Raw genomic sequence first — 13,894 nt, forward strand, 5'->3', positions numbered from 1 at the left:
CATCTAAATGAAGCGGTTTGTGGAGTTTTATTGATGTTACATAAAAATTAAAGAGCAACACACATTTATGTTGAATTCATTCTGCCCTGCGTGTCGGGGACGACGACGAGATGCGCTCGCAACGATGAGTCTTAGCAAAGCGCTAATGTAGCGTTTCATCCTGCGACTGTACGTCTCCATCTCCCACAAACATCAGGACACATTCTCTCTCATCTCTGAGGTTCCCCTGGACGGATCATCCCCGCTTACAGATGCACTGCAAACTCATGTACATATAGAACCTTTGAGTTTCAGTGGTGTTTAAGTAGTACATGTGTGTTTTAAACTGTGTGTACATATGAGGATCATTAGGGAGGAGCTATGAAATGCAAGAATTAAATACTTATGAGTGCGCACTAACTAAAATATAGTGTTATCCTAGTTGGTGGTGTATAGGAACGACCATTAGATCTACTACCACAGAAGACAGGAGAAGACATTAAAGGGGTTCATCATGCGTTTTGGGGTTTTCCCTTTCCAGTAGTGTGTGCATGTAAATGGTCTGTAAATCCCTGTGTTCCCTCTAACACACACTCGCCCCCTGCCTGAATATCCTGCATTGGACTCCCTTGTTTACTTCCGTAACATAGTGAAAGCACTATGCAACACATGCAATTATATTGGCTAGCGCTCCAACACATGGTACACGATTGGCTAAGAAGCTGGGCATCACTAAGCGGTTGACCACTCAAAACAGAGCCGGCCAGCTATCCAATCAGAGCAGACTGGGCTCTGGTTTCAGACAGAGGGTGAGGAGAGGAGCTGCAGTGAACATTAAAGCATGGAAACATGTCACAGTAGAGACAACTTACAAATATGAACCTGGAAATAAGCATTATGTCTTCTTTAAACAAAGGGATAAAAAGTGTACAAAATGTAAGGTTTATGTAAGGTAAAGTAAAGTTTGCCCTGAAAAAAAGAAGAAAAGAGAAACATTGACGCAGCAGCAGCAGTTGCAATCTGTGTGACTCACTTGTCGAAGATGATCTTGATGGGGTAGCCTGGAGGAGCCTCAATGATCCATTCACAGTTAAGGGCCTCCTTATATAGTTCTGGCCAGCCGGGGGAGAGGATGATCCCACTGGGAGCCTTCAGATCCCCTCCACATGGGGCTGATGGAGAGAGAGAAGAAAGGGAGTGAGAGAAAAGAACAGATAGAGATTGAATTATGCATGTCTCCCACATGTGATGTATGACAGTGTTCACAGATGATCCCATGCGTCAGTCGGGGCTCATCCTATTTCTTTTAGTGCCGGGGTCTCTCTAATGCAAACTGGTGACGGCTCACTTCAAGGTTAACCATCTTCTCCTAGGGGGATACCTCTTCATCGGACGTGTGTATGCATGCACAAGGACATGCATTACATATCCATGTGCATGCATACGTCTCCTCCCTTATGCTGTTGTCTTTAAATCCGTCAAACCCCCTCCCTTCAAAGGTGCTGCCATCGCCACAATCGAACCGACAAAACGGAGCGCCTTTGATCGCGAGCACAAAAGAAACTTGAGCACGTCGACCCCCGTCTCCTCGTCTCTCTTACGGGCTTCACTTTGCCGTGCATTCTGTAAGCGCCTATCCTTAACCAGAACACAGAGCAGGGCTCAGTTACAGTACCAGCTCCTGGCTCCCTTTGAAGTGGAATGATTTAATCAGCCAACTCAGCATACTGAAGGACATCTATAAAACGCATTACTCTACAAACGCAGGGGTATGATAGATGGCCTCGGAGGAATACAAAGCTGCCTTGGCACACAGGGGGAAGTGACATGTTTTCGTAACGGTTTCTCTCCTGCGTACCGTGAATAGAGAGCCTGATTAGGCCCCTCAGAGCTCTAACCCGGTCCGTGCCTAATGCGATAGGCTCCCGGTGTCCAACAGCCTGAGCTGGTTAACACCTAGCTTTATCTCCGCTTTGCCAGCTCTATTGGCCTTTCCTGATTTGCTGGAAATTGTTTATTGATATTGAGTCAAAGAGGGGTAAATGGATGGTTCAGCAATCTGCATGTAAGCACAGCATGTGTGCAACAACAGACACTGTAAAAGCAAAACAAAGCTTCTGTATCCTCACCAGCCATCTCTTCCCGAGAGTCAGATTTAGTCAGTCTTAAGAATTTATGATATTATTGATATTAATTAATCGCATATGCAACATTTGTAAAATAAATGTAGTAATCCATCACAGACGAAGCAGCAAATCCATTTTTAGATTGATTTTATGTTGATTGATTTCCTTCCTTTTATACACACCAATCCATTCAACTGTTTGGATGTGCAGAAGAAATAATCTCTTTACAATCACAATATTCAGTTATGCTACATTACCAGCTAGAAAGAACATAAAAACAAATACTCCAGTTTCATCCATTTTTAAGTGACAACACGGGGCACTTTGCTAATGAGACGCTCGACCACGGTACGAATGCTCTCCGATGAAAAGACATGCACATTCCTCTTAATGACTTAAATCCCTCTGCATATTTAAACTGATTCTATCCAGATTATCCTGAGACACAACTCATACAATGTGTGAGTTGTTCAAAAATATGGAATACATTTGTCTTTACCCATTTTTAAAACAGTGTCAGCTAATCTAAGGAGGTGGTTTTTTTTTAATGCACCAATACAGGTCGCTAGCAATAGGTTCTAATTTCATGCCATCTAACAGAAAAAAAACATTCTCCTCAACTGAGTCATACGTTCAAAAAACCCGGGGAAGAAAAGGTGAATCTCAGTGAAAGACCAGTTTGACTCACCTTCACAGCGCGGGACAGCATTGTCCCACACCACGTTGCCGTCCTTGAGAATGCAGGAGATGGTCTGCGAGCCGTGAGTTTTGACGAAGCCCTCCTCACACAGAAACGAGATGGAGCTGCCCAGCTGAAGGCTCTCACCGAAGCGCTTCCCGTTAACCGGCACACCCGGGTCCGGGCACTCGTTGTGGCGAAAGGCTATTGGAAATAAAGAGAGGAGATGGAGTGAGTGTGAAGGAGAGGACATAGACGTGAGAAGATGATGAGTCTTACAAAGGGAACACAAGCCAGAAAAAACATTTAGTGACAAGAATGTAAGGAAACTTTTTGATCGTTCTGAAGACAATAAGAGTCACCTGCATGTCTGCTGGTATTAGTCCTTGTCACATATAAGATTTTCTGTGGAAAGACGCTACTTTTCATCGAGACTCTTAAATAATTAACCAAGTTTCTGGACAAAACTTTTTTCTCCCTTCTGTCAGCATTTAACAATGCCAGCATTTAACAAGAGGAAATTTATTTCACTTAGTGAGTCACATTGATTCACCCCGCTGCAGTGATTACAAAGGGTGTGAAACCTCACTGTATGCACATTATCTGCGCCGGATGACATGGCTGGAATGATACGTGGAGTGAAAGAACGGGGGGAAAATAGTTTTCATACATCATCGGGACTTTATATATTGAGCTTCTCAGTGAAACTCCAGCCAGGAACCAGTTTAGGGAAGAGACGCAGTCACACAAGAAGAGGCATAACCCTGGAACAAGGCATGTAAACAAATACATCACCTGCGCCTCTCTCTCCCTCTCACTTACTCTCTCGCTCTCACTCTTGTACACACACGCAGGTGGGTGACACGCGTAGGTGTTGATGAATCCCTCTTCCGTAGCCGTTGGACCCAAACAGAGTGCCAGGCAAACCTCATCCATCACGATCATCTTATTTATTAATGTGCCAAAAATCCCCTCAATACAGTTTGGCATGTCCTTAATTAACATGAATGACGGAAGCTGTCCGCTCAGCCCTCACACCCCCCCCCCCTCCCTAAAACAGTCCTGCAGTTAGATGACACTGTTTTTCAGGAACTAACCGTCATCTTCAATTAGCTGCTGCTGACATTCATTTACCACGCTGCATTGGTAATTTATTCCTCTAACTTGCTAATGAATGCATTAGCCACCATGTGTTGTCCACATTGTGGCTTTAAAGACACACCTGGGTTGGGTGGATGACATGCTTGCAAATGAGCTAAAGCCAGGTCCCAAAAGCATTCTGGGTAGGCTGGTGGTTTTTTTTTAGCTAGAGGAGAAATTGTTTAAAGAGCTAGAAACCGAATACAGCATCAGTCTTCTGAGAATATTGCCATTTTACATTCTAGCCACCACAGTATATTAAATAACTCCTAATTAAGTGCAATATTGAGTCTTTCCAGATGTGTTTATCTGTTTATCTGTTAATACTGTTTTAAGAATTTGTTAAACATATTTTAGTGTCAGAAACATGGTCGCTTCAAAGCAGGTATTAAGTATAGCATGCACCAATTACAACAGGAACAATATAACAAATAAATAACTATAATGATCAGGAAATTCTAAACTGCAGACATTCATATGACATGATCCGGCTTTTGAACACGGGATATTGTTTCAAATATTATTTATATAAGAGCAATTTGTTGTTGACGTGCACGATGATATGGCTCTTTATGATTGATTAAAAACCCAATTTACGAAGATACAGGCTCAATGAAAAGCGATTAGCGCCATATGTGATGCTGAAGTGAACTAAAAGTCAAGGGTATATCTGTGTGCACAGTAGCGTTCAGGTACATTAACATTAGTAATAGAAACAGACAGGTTTAGCTGAGATTAAAGATGAAGTCCATTTCATGTTCTGCTGCTCATTTTACGATGATTTAAAGGCTACATGTTTCAGTAAAATGTGCTTCATTTCAAATGAATAATTTGGTTGGATGGATATAAAGAATTGTGAGCTGCACTTTAGGGAAGGAGCCTTTTCTGTGGCAGGTTTTATTCTTTGAAGAATGTCTTTCTAATGCAATAACTTATATTCTTGTCTGACAAATGTGTCACCACTGTGGCTGGATGCTATGCATGATACGATCACCTCACTAACTTATGATGTGCTCTCAAGTAGAACTATGATACTGTGGTAGACTCAAGATGAGAAGCACAACAGACCGCATAAAGAGCAACAAACTGTAAAAGTAAGAATAACATTTCATTGCCTGCATTAAAGTGAGTCACTGCAACTAATGGACAACAAAGCTATAAAGACAAACCTCCCAACGGCACCTTTACCGTCTCTACAATAGCTCTGTGGCTCTTTTAGGGTTAGAGACGAGGGAGATATTTATATAGGGATGTGGATAATGCAAAGATCAGGCTCATTTCACAATAATGCATATGCAACGAAAGCAATAATCCTGCTGCCAAACCCTCACGGTACAGTATATCCATGAAATGGGTTTACCAGCATGCAGCCTGCATGCTCTGCGTCAGAGTGAGAAACCCATCAGGAGTTTCCTCAGAAGTCAGCAGCTACCCAGAATAGAACATAATGAACACAGGCGCGATGTATCTGTCAGGTAAGGAGGCCGCATCTTTTTTAGGATGTCTAGTTTCTATTTAGACAATAGAGACAAGGTTTGTGTTGTTTCTCTATGCGACTGGAATCTTTTGCTGAAGGGTTTATGCAGTCCATGGGAAACAAAGATATGGCAGATGATTCATGCGTGCACACACACTGTACACACAGTGGACTACTAAACAACCAGTCAGAGCAGGCTGATAAGCTTTAAACACTTCCCTATTTCTTACTGGAGGTTAATACTCACTTGTAAAGGTGATGTTGAAGCCTCTGTCTGTGTATGTGTGGTCTGTCAGGAACTCCAGCCGGGCCACATGGGCACTGGTTGTTAGCGGAGGGGGTAGGACATTACCGGAGAAGGTGCCCAGGATTGGAGACTCCGCCTGATAACAACACATGAGACCAAATGCTGAAAAGAGTATGAAATCTGAGAGAGAACAGCTGCTACAGGAGATAAACAGATACAAAATACATAACGAAACCAAGGACAAACTCACCAAGAGTAAGGCACATTCAAATGTGTTTTCAGGCTGCCTTTACTCACACACACACACACAATGACATGTCAATAGTTGCTTTACCAAGTAACCGAGGACACAGCTCCAACTCAACAGTACCTTTCCCCCATCCTTGATGGAGAGGAAGTCGAACTGCTTCTCCATGCTGAGGTCGTTGAAAGCCAGATTGATGCGGCTCTCAGGGTTGCTGATGATGAGCCACACACAGTGCATGTTGTTGCCGTACTCCTGAGGGTAGTTGGGAGATAGGAGCACCCCGGATGGAGTGGTGAAGTTGAAGAAACAGGAAACTATAGCGGTGATAAAGAGATACAGACAAGAGAGGAAGGGAGAAAAAGAAGATGAATAAAACAAAGCAACATGAACTGAATGTTGTTTAGGAGGCTGAACAACAAATTCTGTTTACTTTTGCTGAGGGACAATAAGATTAGATGCATTCGTATAAATCACACATTCTGTAGACATCATAGAGACAGCGGGCACCACCATAATACACTGTGTACATGAGCATGAGAACTTAAAGGTATACTATTACAGTTATTTTAGGATGACAACTGGTCCACTGGATATAAAAGTAAGAAAACAAAATAAGTCTGATGTTGATGAAAATTGCATGTTATAAAAATGTTTGTAGCTTATTCTGTGTTACTATTTATCCACCGTTATATGAAGGGAAGAGCCCACTGAAAACAAATATTGTCAAGTTAGCCTTGAGGAATGCAATGGGGATAGAGACATCTTAAGCCAATCTGAATATTACAACACGTAACAAGTAGTAATTGTCTTTTGCGTTGGCGATGAAATGAAAAAGGCTCTGAACTCCGTCCCTGACAACTGTCAAGGCTGTCATTTGATCCCAGTTACTCAGATGGATATCCTTGGAAGGCAACAGCACAATACCGGTATGTTACTGGGCAGATGTGGCCCTCTTTGAAAAGCCAGCGCACATAGTTCTGCTTTGTTCCTGGTGTTCTGGCAAGGCTGAATCAGCATGTGCTCAGGTATGAATGTGACGTCATTGACACCTTCACTGGAACACCACCAGGCTGTCATGGGCACCCATTTCTGAAACAACTCTGAATCTTTGTCAATTTTCTAAGACTGAATACATTTCAGATGAAATTTAGATCATGAAAAGGCAGATTTGTCTAGCGTCCGGGCTCTGGGATCTTTCTCTGTAAGGGGATGTTTCAAATAGCACAGAGTTTAAAACATGTGCATAGGTGGATCAAACAATTTCATTTCAATGACCTTAAACTTAACAGAAAGCTCAAAATCAACACCAAGTAAGCATCATTGAGTTCAAAGTTAAAAAAGAAACATGGAAAGGTTGTAGTCGTAACTTTTAGAATTACACAATTAGGTCTGCCCTTACTGAAGAAATTCTTAGTCAACACTCATAGGGTTTTACATTTGCACAGAGGCTTTAAATAGCCAAGTCATGGGAATACAACTATCAGAATTTACAGCCGGTTCCTTTTCATTATTTAATTAATCACACTCAAATGCTTACCAAGCAGTGCAGGAGCAATGTTGGCTTTTAATATTACCATCCTCAGTTTCAATGGAGAGATGACAGGGTGTCTGCCTCTTGCCCTAACATGGTAAGACTGTGAGCCACCAGATTTGATCGGAATGTGTTTAATCGTATACATACACTATATTGGTAATAATAATGCCTAGTACCTGATGCAGAGTAATGAACAGCTCTACATTTAGAAAAGCACATCCTCAAACTGACATTATCAAATCCAATGAAAGAAGTGTCTACATTACTGTAATAGTTTGTGTAATATTTACGTAACAAACAGAATGTTCCAGTGTTGTCATTCAGCCTGGTGATGTTTATCTGCACACTGCACCTTTTGTCCATCCTATTATCTTGTCAATTATGCCAGTATAATAGTGGGCATTATCTGCGTGGTCAGCTCTCCACACCCTCTAACTCCGGCAGTCTGTGTGTTTGTCTTTCATGGCGTTAATTAGCTAATAAGCACTCCTATTGTTTCAAACTCCACCGCCTCTGCTGGGCAAACTGCAGGGATAATCTGATCATTTATTATGCAGCTCTCCCTGTACCCATCTGCACACACATACATATTTATGGCACATGTCGGCACGTGGTGATTGTGGAATCTGAATAGCACGAGGCTTCCGGGAGAACTTACACACGCAGCTGGGTTTCTTTGCGGACCACTGGTTGTTCTTCTGACAGGTGATGTTCTTTTTCCCCACCAGCTCAAACGCAGGCAGACACTCAAAGTACAGTCTGTCCCCGTGACGGAAACCTGCGCCTTCTCTCTTTCCGTACGCTGGGATCCCAGGATCGCCACAACTGCCCTGGTCAATTTCTGTGTAAAATAAACACAAAGGCAAGAATATTTAATACACAAAACTGACATTGATGATAAATCATTATTACATACGGATGAATGGGGGGGGTTGAACAATAAAGCCTGAGTCATAGTAGTGATACATTTAAAGGTTACAATTTAATTAACGCGACCCAACACCGCGGCTGTCCTCTGTTTAACCTTCACATTATCTTAAATACTATTGTTTAGCCTCACGGACAGCCATGGTGGCCCTGCAGCACATGATAAGTGTATTTCCTCTAGTTTTCTAAATAAACACTGACGGATGAGCTAGAGGGAGAGGAGGAGGGGCAGAGAGCGAGAAACATCTCAACTCAAGGTTATAACTGACTGTAGCCTCCAGCAGATATTGACACGATACTGCTACATGGGTAATAAATGCTATCAAGATGCAGGACCTGAGACTAAATCAAAACCAGCAGTGCTGTCTCTCATTAATTCCAGTTTCAGGAAAATGTGTGTTCAGCTTATTAAGAGGGAATTATTGAATCCTGCTGGTTTTTGTGTGACCCTTTATTGCGACACAGCAAATGTCCCAGGTAAGCCAATCGAAAGACATTTCCCCAAACCCAATTAGTTCATTAGTTCCAATTTACTTTTTTTTTTTCTTTTGCTGACTGTGGAAGCCTGCCAGAATAGTGCAGTCATGGAGTCTGTAGTCTGGAAAAAATGACATTGCTTATCATTCTTTACAACACTGTTCTGCAGCCAACTTTTAACCGCTGGATGTCAGAGCACCCAGCCCATTCCACACCTTATTCCCACCGGAGCAGTTAGAAAAATACATTCTTAACATGCGGAAAAACAGGAAGTGAACCCTACGTACAAAATAGGATGTTCTCTTATTTACCACTACTTACTACAGGTAAATCATACATTTTCATTAAGTGTTTGACACTACATTTTTGGGTGTTATATAGGTTTTTGTGCAAGTAAATGGTCTGCAAAGACTGAAATCCCAAAGTTCCCTCCAGAGGAAGTTTATTTCCCCGACACTCTAAGTATGTAACTATGTAACGCTCGCTCTTCTATTGGCTAGCGCTCCCACACCATGTACATGCTAAGGGGCGGGACGTCACTGAGCAGTTGACCAATCAAAACAGAGCTGGTGAGCTAACCAATCAGAGCAGACTGTGCTCTGGTTTCAGACAGAAAAAGTGCAGCACAGGCAGTATGAGAACAATAAAGTCACTTTTGGAGCATTAAAGCATGGAGACATGTCATAGTAGAGGCACAAATACAATTCTGATACCTGAAAATTAGCATAATAGGGCCACTTTAAAGCAACTTTATTCATATTATATATACCGTTTTTTGAGCCGATCTACTGCCTGTTTTATTGATAAAATAGTGCTGGTTCAGCAAAGTACCAAAGAGAGTAGAGTCGAGCCAAACCATGCAGTAGGAAATGAAACAAAGCCATTCCTGTCTGGCGCCTTATATCTGTATTATCTGTTGTATTGCCTTAATGTAAGTGATACTAACTAACGCAACGTTAGCGAATTAATACATATAATAATGTAAATAAATAATAATAAATTATATCAAGCAGCTTTAAAACAAAGTTGCACCGTGCTCTGCATGATTTAAAAGAACAATAACCTTTTAGAACAATGAAACAAGACGATTACAAATTATATGGACATCAAAAAAGCCAAAAGTAATATAAAGAAGGAACTATTATCTTGAAATAAAAGACATGTTGGAAATAATATTCACAAGAATAAAACTTTTTTATTAAAAGATTAATTTTATTAGCAATGACTCATTACGGAGTTCATTTTGTTCCGACAAGGCAGAGTAGCTTTTACACTTCATTACATTAAAATCACCGTGATTTTCCTTTTGTCACATCATGCATTTAATTTTAGGACAATTTAATTTGCCACTAAGTAGTCTTTACTGTCTCCTTATCCTCTCAAAAATGTTAACAACTAATTTTGCAAACTTCTCTCTCATCTGTGTCTCTTTTTTCCCTTGCAAATGTATCTCTCCTCTCACTGAGTGAGAACCTTCTCACTGGTGTTTGACGCTGATGTGAGCACTTTCAGGTACACACGCAAACACACCTGCATGAAAACACTTCTTCCTTAAAACCACTCACGCCAATTTCACTATCACAAGATGTATGCGCCTCTCTGTTTTCACTCGCAATCCTCTCTACTTTTCTGAAGTTGCAGATTGCAGATGGGAATGCTGGGGCATCGGGTCGGGGGAACGCAGAGAGCGAATAAGCTCATCCATCCAGGAAATGATGGCAGGGTCTAATACGATTTTAAATCGCACCAGGGGCGATGCTGGGTATAAATCCATACCCTCAGCCTTAATGATGATCATCATTTAGAACACATATTTAGAGCTCACTGCTGTTTGGATGTATGGCTGTCCTGAGGCAGTCTCATTCAAAAGTCAACTCATTGATCTCACGTGGGAGTCACCTTTAAAAGGGAGGAAGCTGAAAGTCAGTTTTAAGATGGACCAGAGAAAAATTAAGGGGAAATGATACAAAGGGAATGTATAAGATCCAACAGAAAGCACCAACAGCTATAAGATGGGCCTAAAATGCACACTCGCATGTGCAAATGAACACAAGCACACACAACATTATACAATAGGTTGTTTGTCAGTGTAACAGACTCGCTCAACTCAAACTCCTGCAGGGTTTGTCTTAAAATATGGCCTCTCTGCCTCATGGGTCCTTATAATCAGAGTGTTAGGGAAATAGAGGCAGTAAATGAGAGCCCTTTGAAGTGTGTGAGGGTACATTGGTTTGAACACATGTTTCATGGAAGGCCTGTTGTGATACATGTGTTTGTGAATGTGTATATTGTGTATAAGAGTGCAGGCTGCAGCCATTTCAGTCTCATGAATAAGTGAAGAGATGTGATGGCATATTTGTTGCTGCCGTCTGTTTGACATGCTGGAGAAATTCAAACATCGTAATGCAACTCTGACTCACTTTACTGCCAACAACCATACCACAGTCTCCTTCAACGACAGAAACACTAATACTGAAGTCTATCGGAGTAACCCAATTTCACAAACAAAGTCTGACAGAGCTTCAGAGGCCCACGTTTCCACCACAGAATAAAAGTATCTACAAAATGTTGGATCTACATGATAATATATTAACTATGCAGGTAAAGGGGCCCTATTATGCTCATTGTCAGGTTCAGATCTGATTTTGTGACATGTCTCCATGCTTTAATGTTCAGAAAGCTCTTTATTTTTCTCATGTACTGCTTGTGCTGCAGCACCTCTTTTCCCCCTCCGTCTAAAACCAGAGTCCAGTCTGCTCTGATCGGTTAGCTGGGCGGCTCTATTGTGATTGGTCAACCAGTAAGAGATGTCCGCCCCTAAGCTTATCACGTACACTGTGTTGGAGCGCTAGCCAATAGAAGTGTGAGTGTTATGTAGAAATGTCAGTCTGTTAAATAAGTAAACAAAGAAGTACAATGGAGGCGGCGGGGGGGGGGGGGGGGGGGGGGACTCCCTCTGGAAGGAAATTTGGGCTTTCATCCTTTGCAGACCATTTACATGCACAAAAGCCTATATAACACTCTTCAAGAAAGTAAAAACCCCAATAATAGGGCCCATTTAGGCTAAAGTAGCAGCACATCTTTGTTATTGGAAGTCATATTCAAAATACACAACATGCCATAACCTTAAGTATAAAACTGTCTGAAAAAGCTCTCCAAGCAACACAAACCACACTCAGATGTGTGTGTACTGGTTCGGCTGTGTGTGCAATTCGACTTGATGATCAGGTTTAAAATACAAGTAATTGAGAATGCAAATGAGATTTTGGGCGCTCCAATCTGGGAGGTGAAGTGGTTCAGAGAGTTTCTTCCCCTTCATTAAGCACAACTCATTGTTTTAATTACACTTTGGTTCGGCATGTTGCTCCACTTTCTCTGTTGTTTTTACTGATGAAAAATAAGCATCTGTGGGCAAGGGAGAAGCCTCGCTGAGTTCTGAGAGGCGAGCGGCGGACCAATCTAATAGAAGAACTCTGGCAAACTCCCCATACTCACACAAAGGCACACACACAGGCTCACACACCAACACTGTCACTCCGTTTTGTCTCTCTTGTCTCCACACATGAATGCTTTCACAAAGACATATTAATTACCAAGTCACACACACTAATATGGATATTTGCACACGGATCATGTGCACACTGGGTTTGGAGACTACATCAGATATCTGCGGTAGGCTGCATCGATGGCTAATTGCCTGTGCTACCAAAATAAGTGCCCCTTTTGTCCTTCCTCATTAGCTTTCAAGGCCCCACTTATGACACAAATCATTATTTTTGAACGGAATTTGTGCATAGTTGCAAGAGAACCAGCAATTTGGTGATTGATTCACTGGAAGTCCTTGCCTAGACTGAGTCGTTGGTGCTGTTTATGTTTCTTTTAGGGGTTTTGTAGTCCAGCTGTATTGTGCAGTTGCAGCATCGGATGCGGTAGAAGGAGATCCCATGGCGGGCCGCTCCACGCCTGTTTTGTTACGATGCTATTACGCTTCTTACAAAACTCTTAGATGAGACAGATGGAGCATCTCTGACCCCTCTGTTCTTGAAACTAAACTTGTGATGATGAATACAGGAAAGGACAGCAATATGAAAGTTAACTGAGGCAAAATGTGTACTGTCAGTGGCTGTGTTGGCAGATTTGAGCAATGAGTCACAATACACAAGGGGAAGTGGTCCAAAAAAAGACTCTTCCCTCTATTTGTGAAAGATAGAGAGATGTTCTAAAATGCAGCAACGAAGCCGGCGCCTCGGCATCAAGAATGTTTGCATCACTCTTACCTTCAAAAGACACCTTGAATCCCAGGGAGCCACTGGTGTCGTCTGTTTTGAAGTTGAGCCACATCTGGTGACTGGTGCTAACCACAAGGTCTGGAGTGGTGGTTCCAGACAGGCTGCAAAAAGAGACAACAGGTCTTTATGATTGTTGTAAACACACCGTTTGTTTGTGCTATTACTGCACGCTGTGTCACTTGTGAATCCTGCTGGGTTGTTTCATTTATTATAAACCTTGTTTGCATTTACCGCAGTGGATTCAGCGGTACTTTAATAGCCAAAGGCACTGTTTCCTCTGCATCATTACAAACTTAATGCAAGCTGAAGAAGAGAAACAACAACACCTGAAGATATATTTTAAACTATCTGACTTTACTCATCAAAGAAAGACACGGCTGCAGGCAATTCCGGTCTGAGAAGACTTCTCAAATAAAAGGGGAAAAAAACATTTAATTCAAAACAGTTGGGGACAAGAAAGTGGAAAGTGAAGGCAGATCAGTCAACGCCAGAGAAGTAATTTAATCCTATTTGAATAGTAATTCCCCCTACTCTAATTAGGAAGTGTATAGCTGTGGCGTAAGTGATTAAAGGCTCTAATTTTAGTGATGGCACACAGAGATGGCAGGAGCAGTAAAGAAGCAGTGTCTGGGTAACAACAGTGTGTGATTGACTCCTTTCCTGCAGTCTGTCATTTCTGGAGTGTTTCTATTAAATTGATGGTGCATATGTGGAGGGAAAGATGCAGCACAGTGCACCATGTTGTGGGGATTGCACAAAAAATCTAAGCTTG

The 13,894-nt window shown here is 41.9% G+C and overlaps 1 protein-coding gene across 1 annotated transcript in view; it reads right to left on the minus strand.

The window, feature by feature from the left end:
- Nucleotides 1-13,894, minus strand: part of csmd2 (CUB and Sushi multiple domains 2) — a 217,242-nt gene that overhangs the window by 92,337 nt on the left and 111,011 nt on the right. Inside the window, 6 exon segments of the mRNA XM_063899890.1 lie at nucleotides 1,013-1,151; nucleotides 2,794-2,988; nucleotides 5,649-5,784; nucleotides 6,019-6,209; nucleotides 8,088-8,270; nucleotides 13,111-13,223. Of these exon segments, the coding sequence (XP_063755960.1) occupies nucleotides 1,013-1,151; nucleotides 2,794-2,988; nucleotides 5,649-5,784; nucleotides 6,019-6,209; nucleotides 8,088-8,270; nucleotides 13,111-13,223 (957 nt within the window).

Source organism: Eleginops maclovinus, chromosome 13 (assembly GCF_036324505.1).
Source record: "Eleginops maclovinus isolate JMC-PN-2008 ecotype Puerto Natales chromosome 13, JC_Emac_rtc_rv5, whole genome shotgun sequence".
Lineage (NCBI taxonomy): Eukaryota > Metazoa > Chordata > Actinopteri > Perciformes > Eleginopidae > Eleginops > Eleginops maclovinus.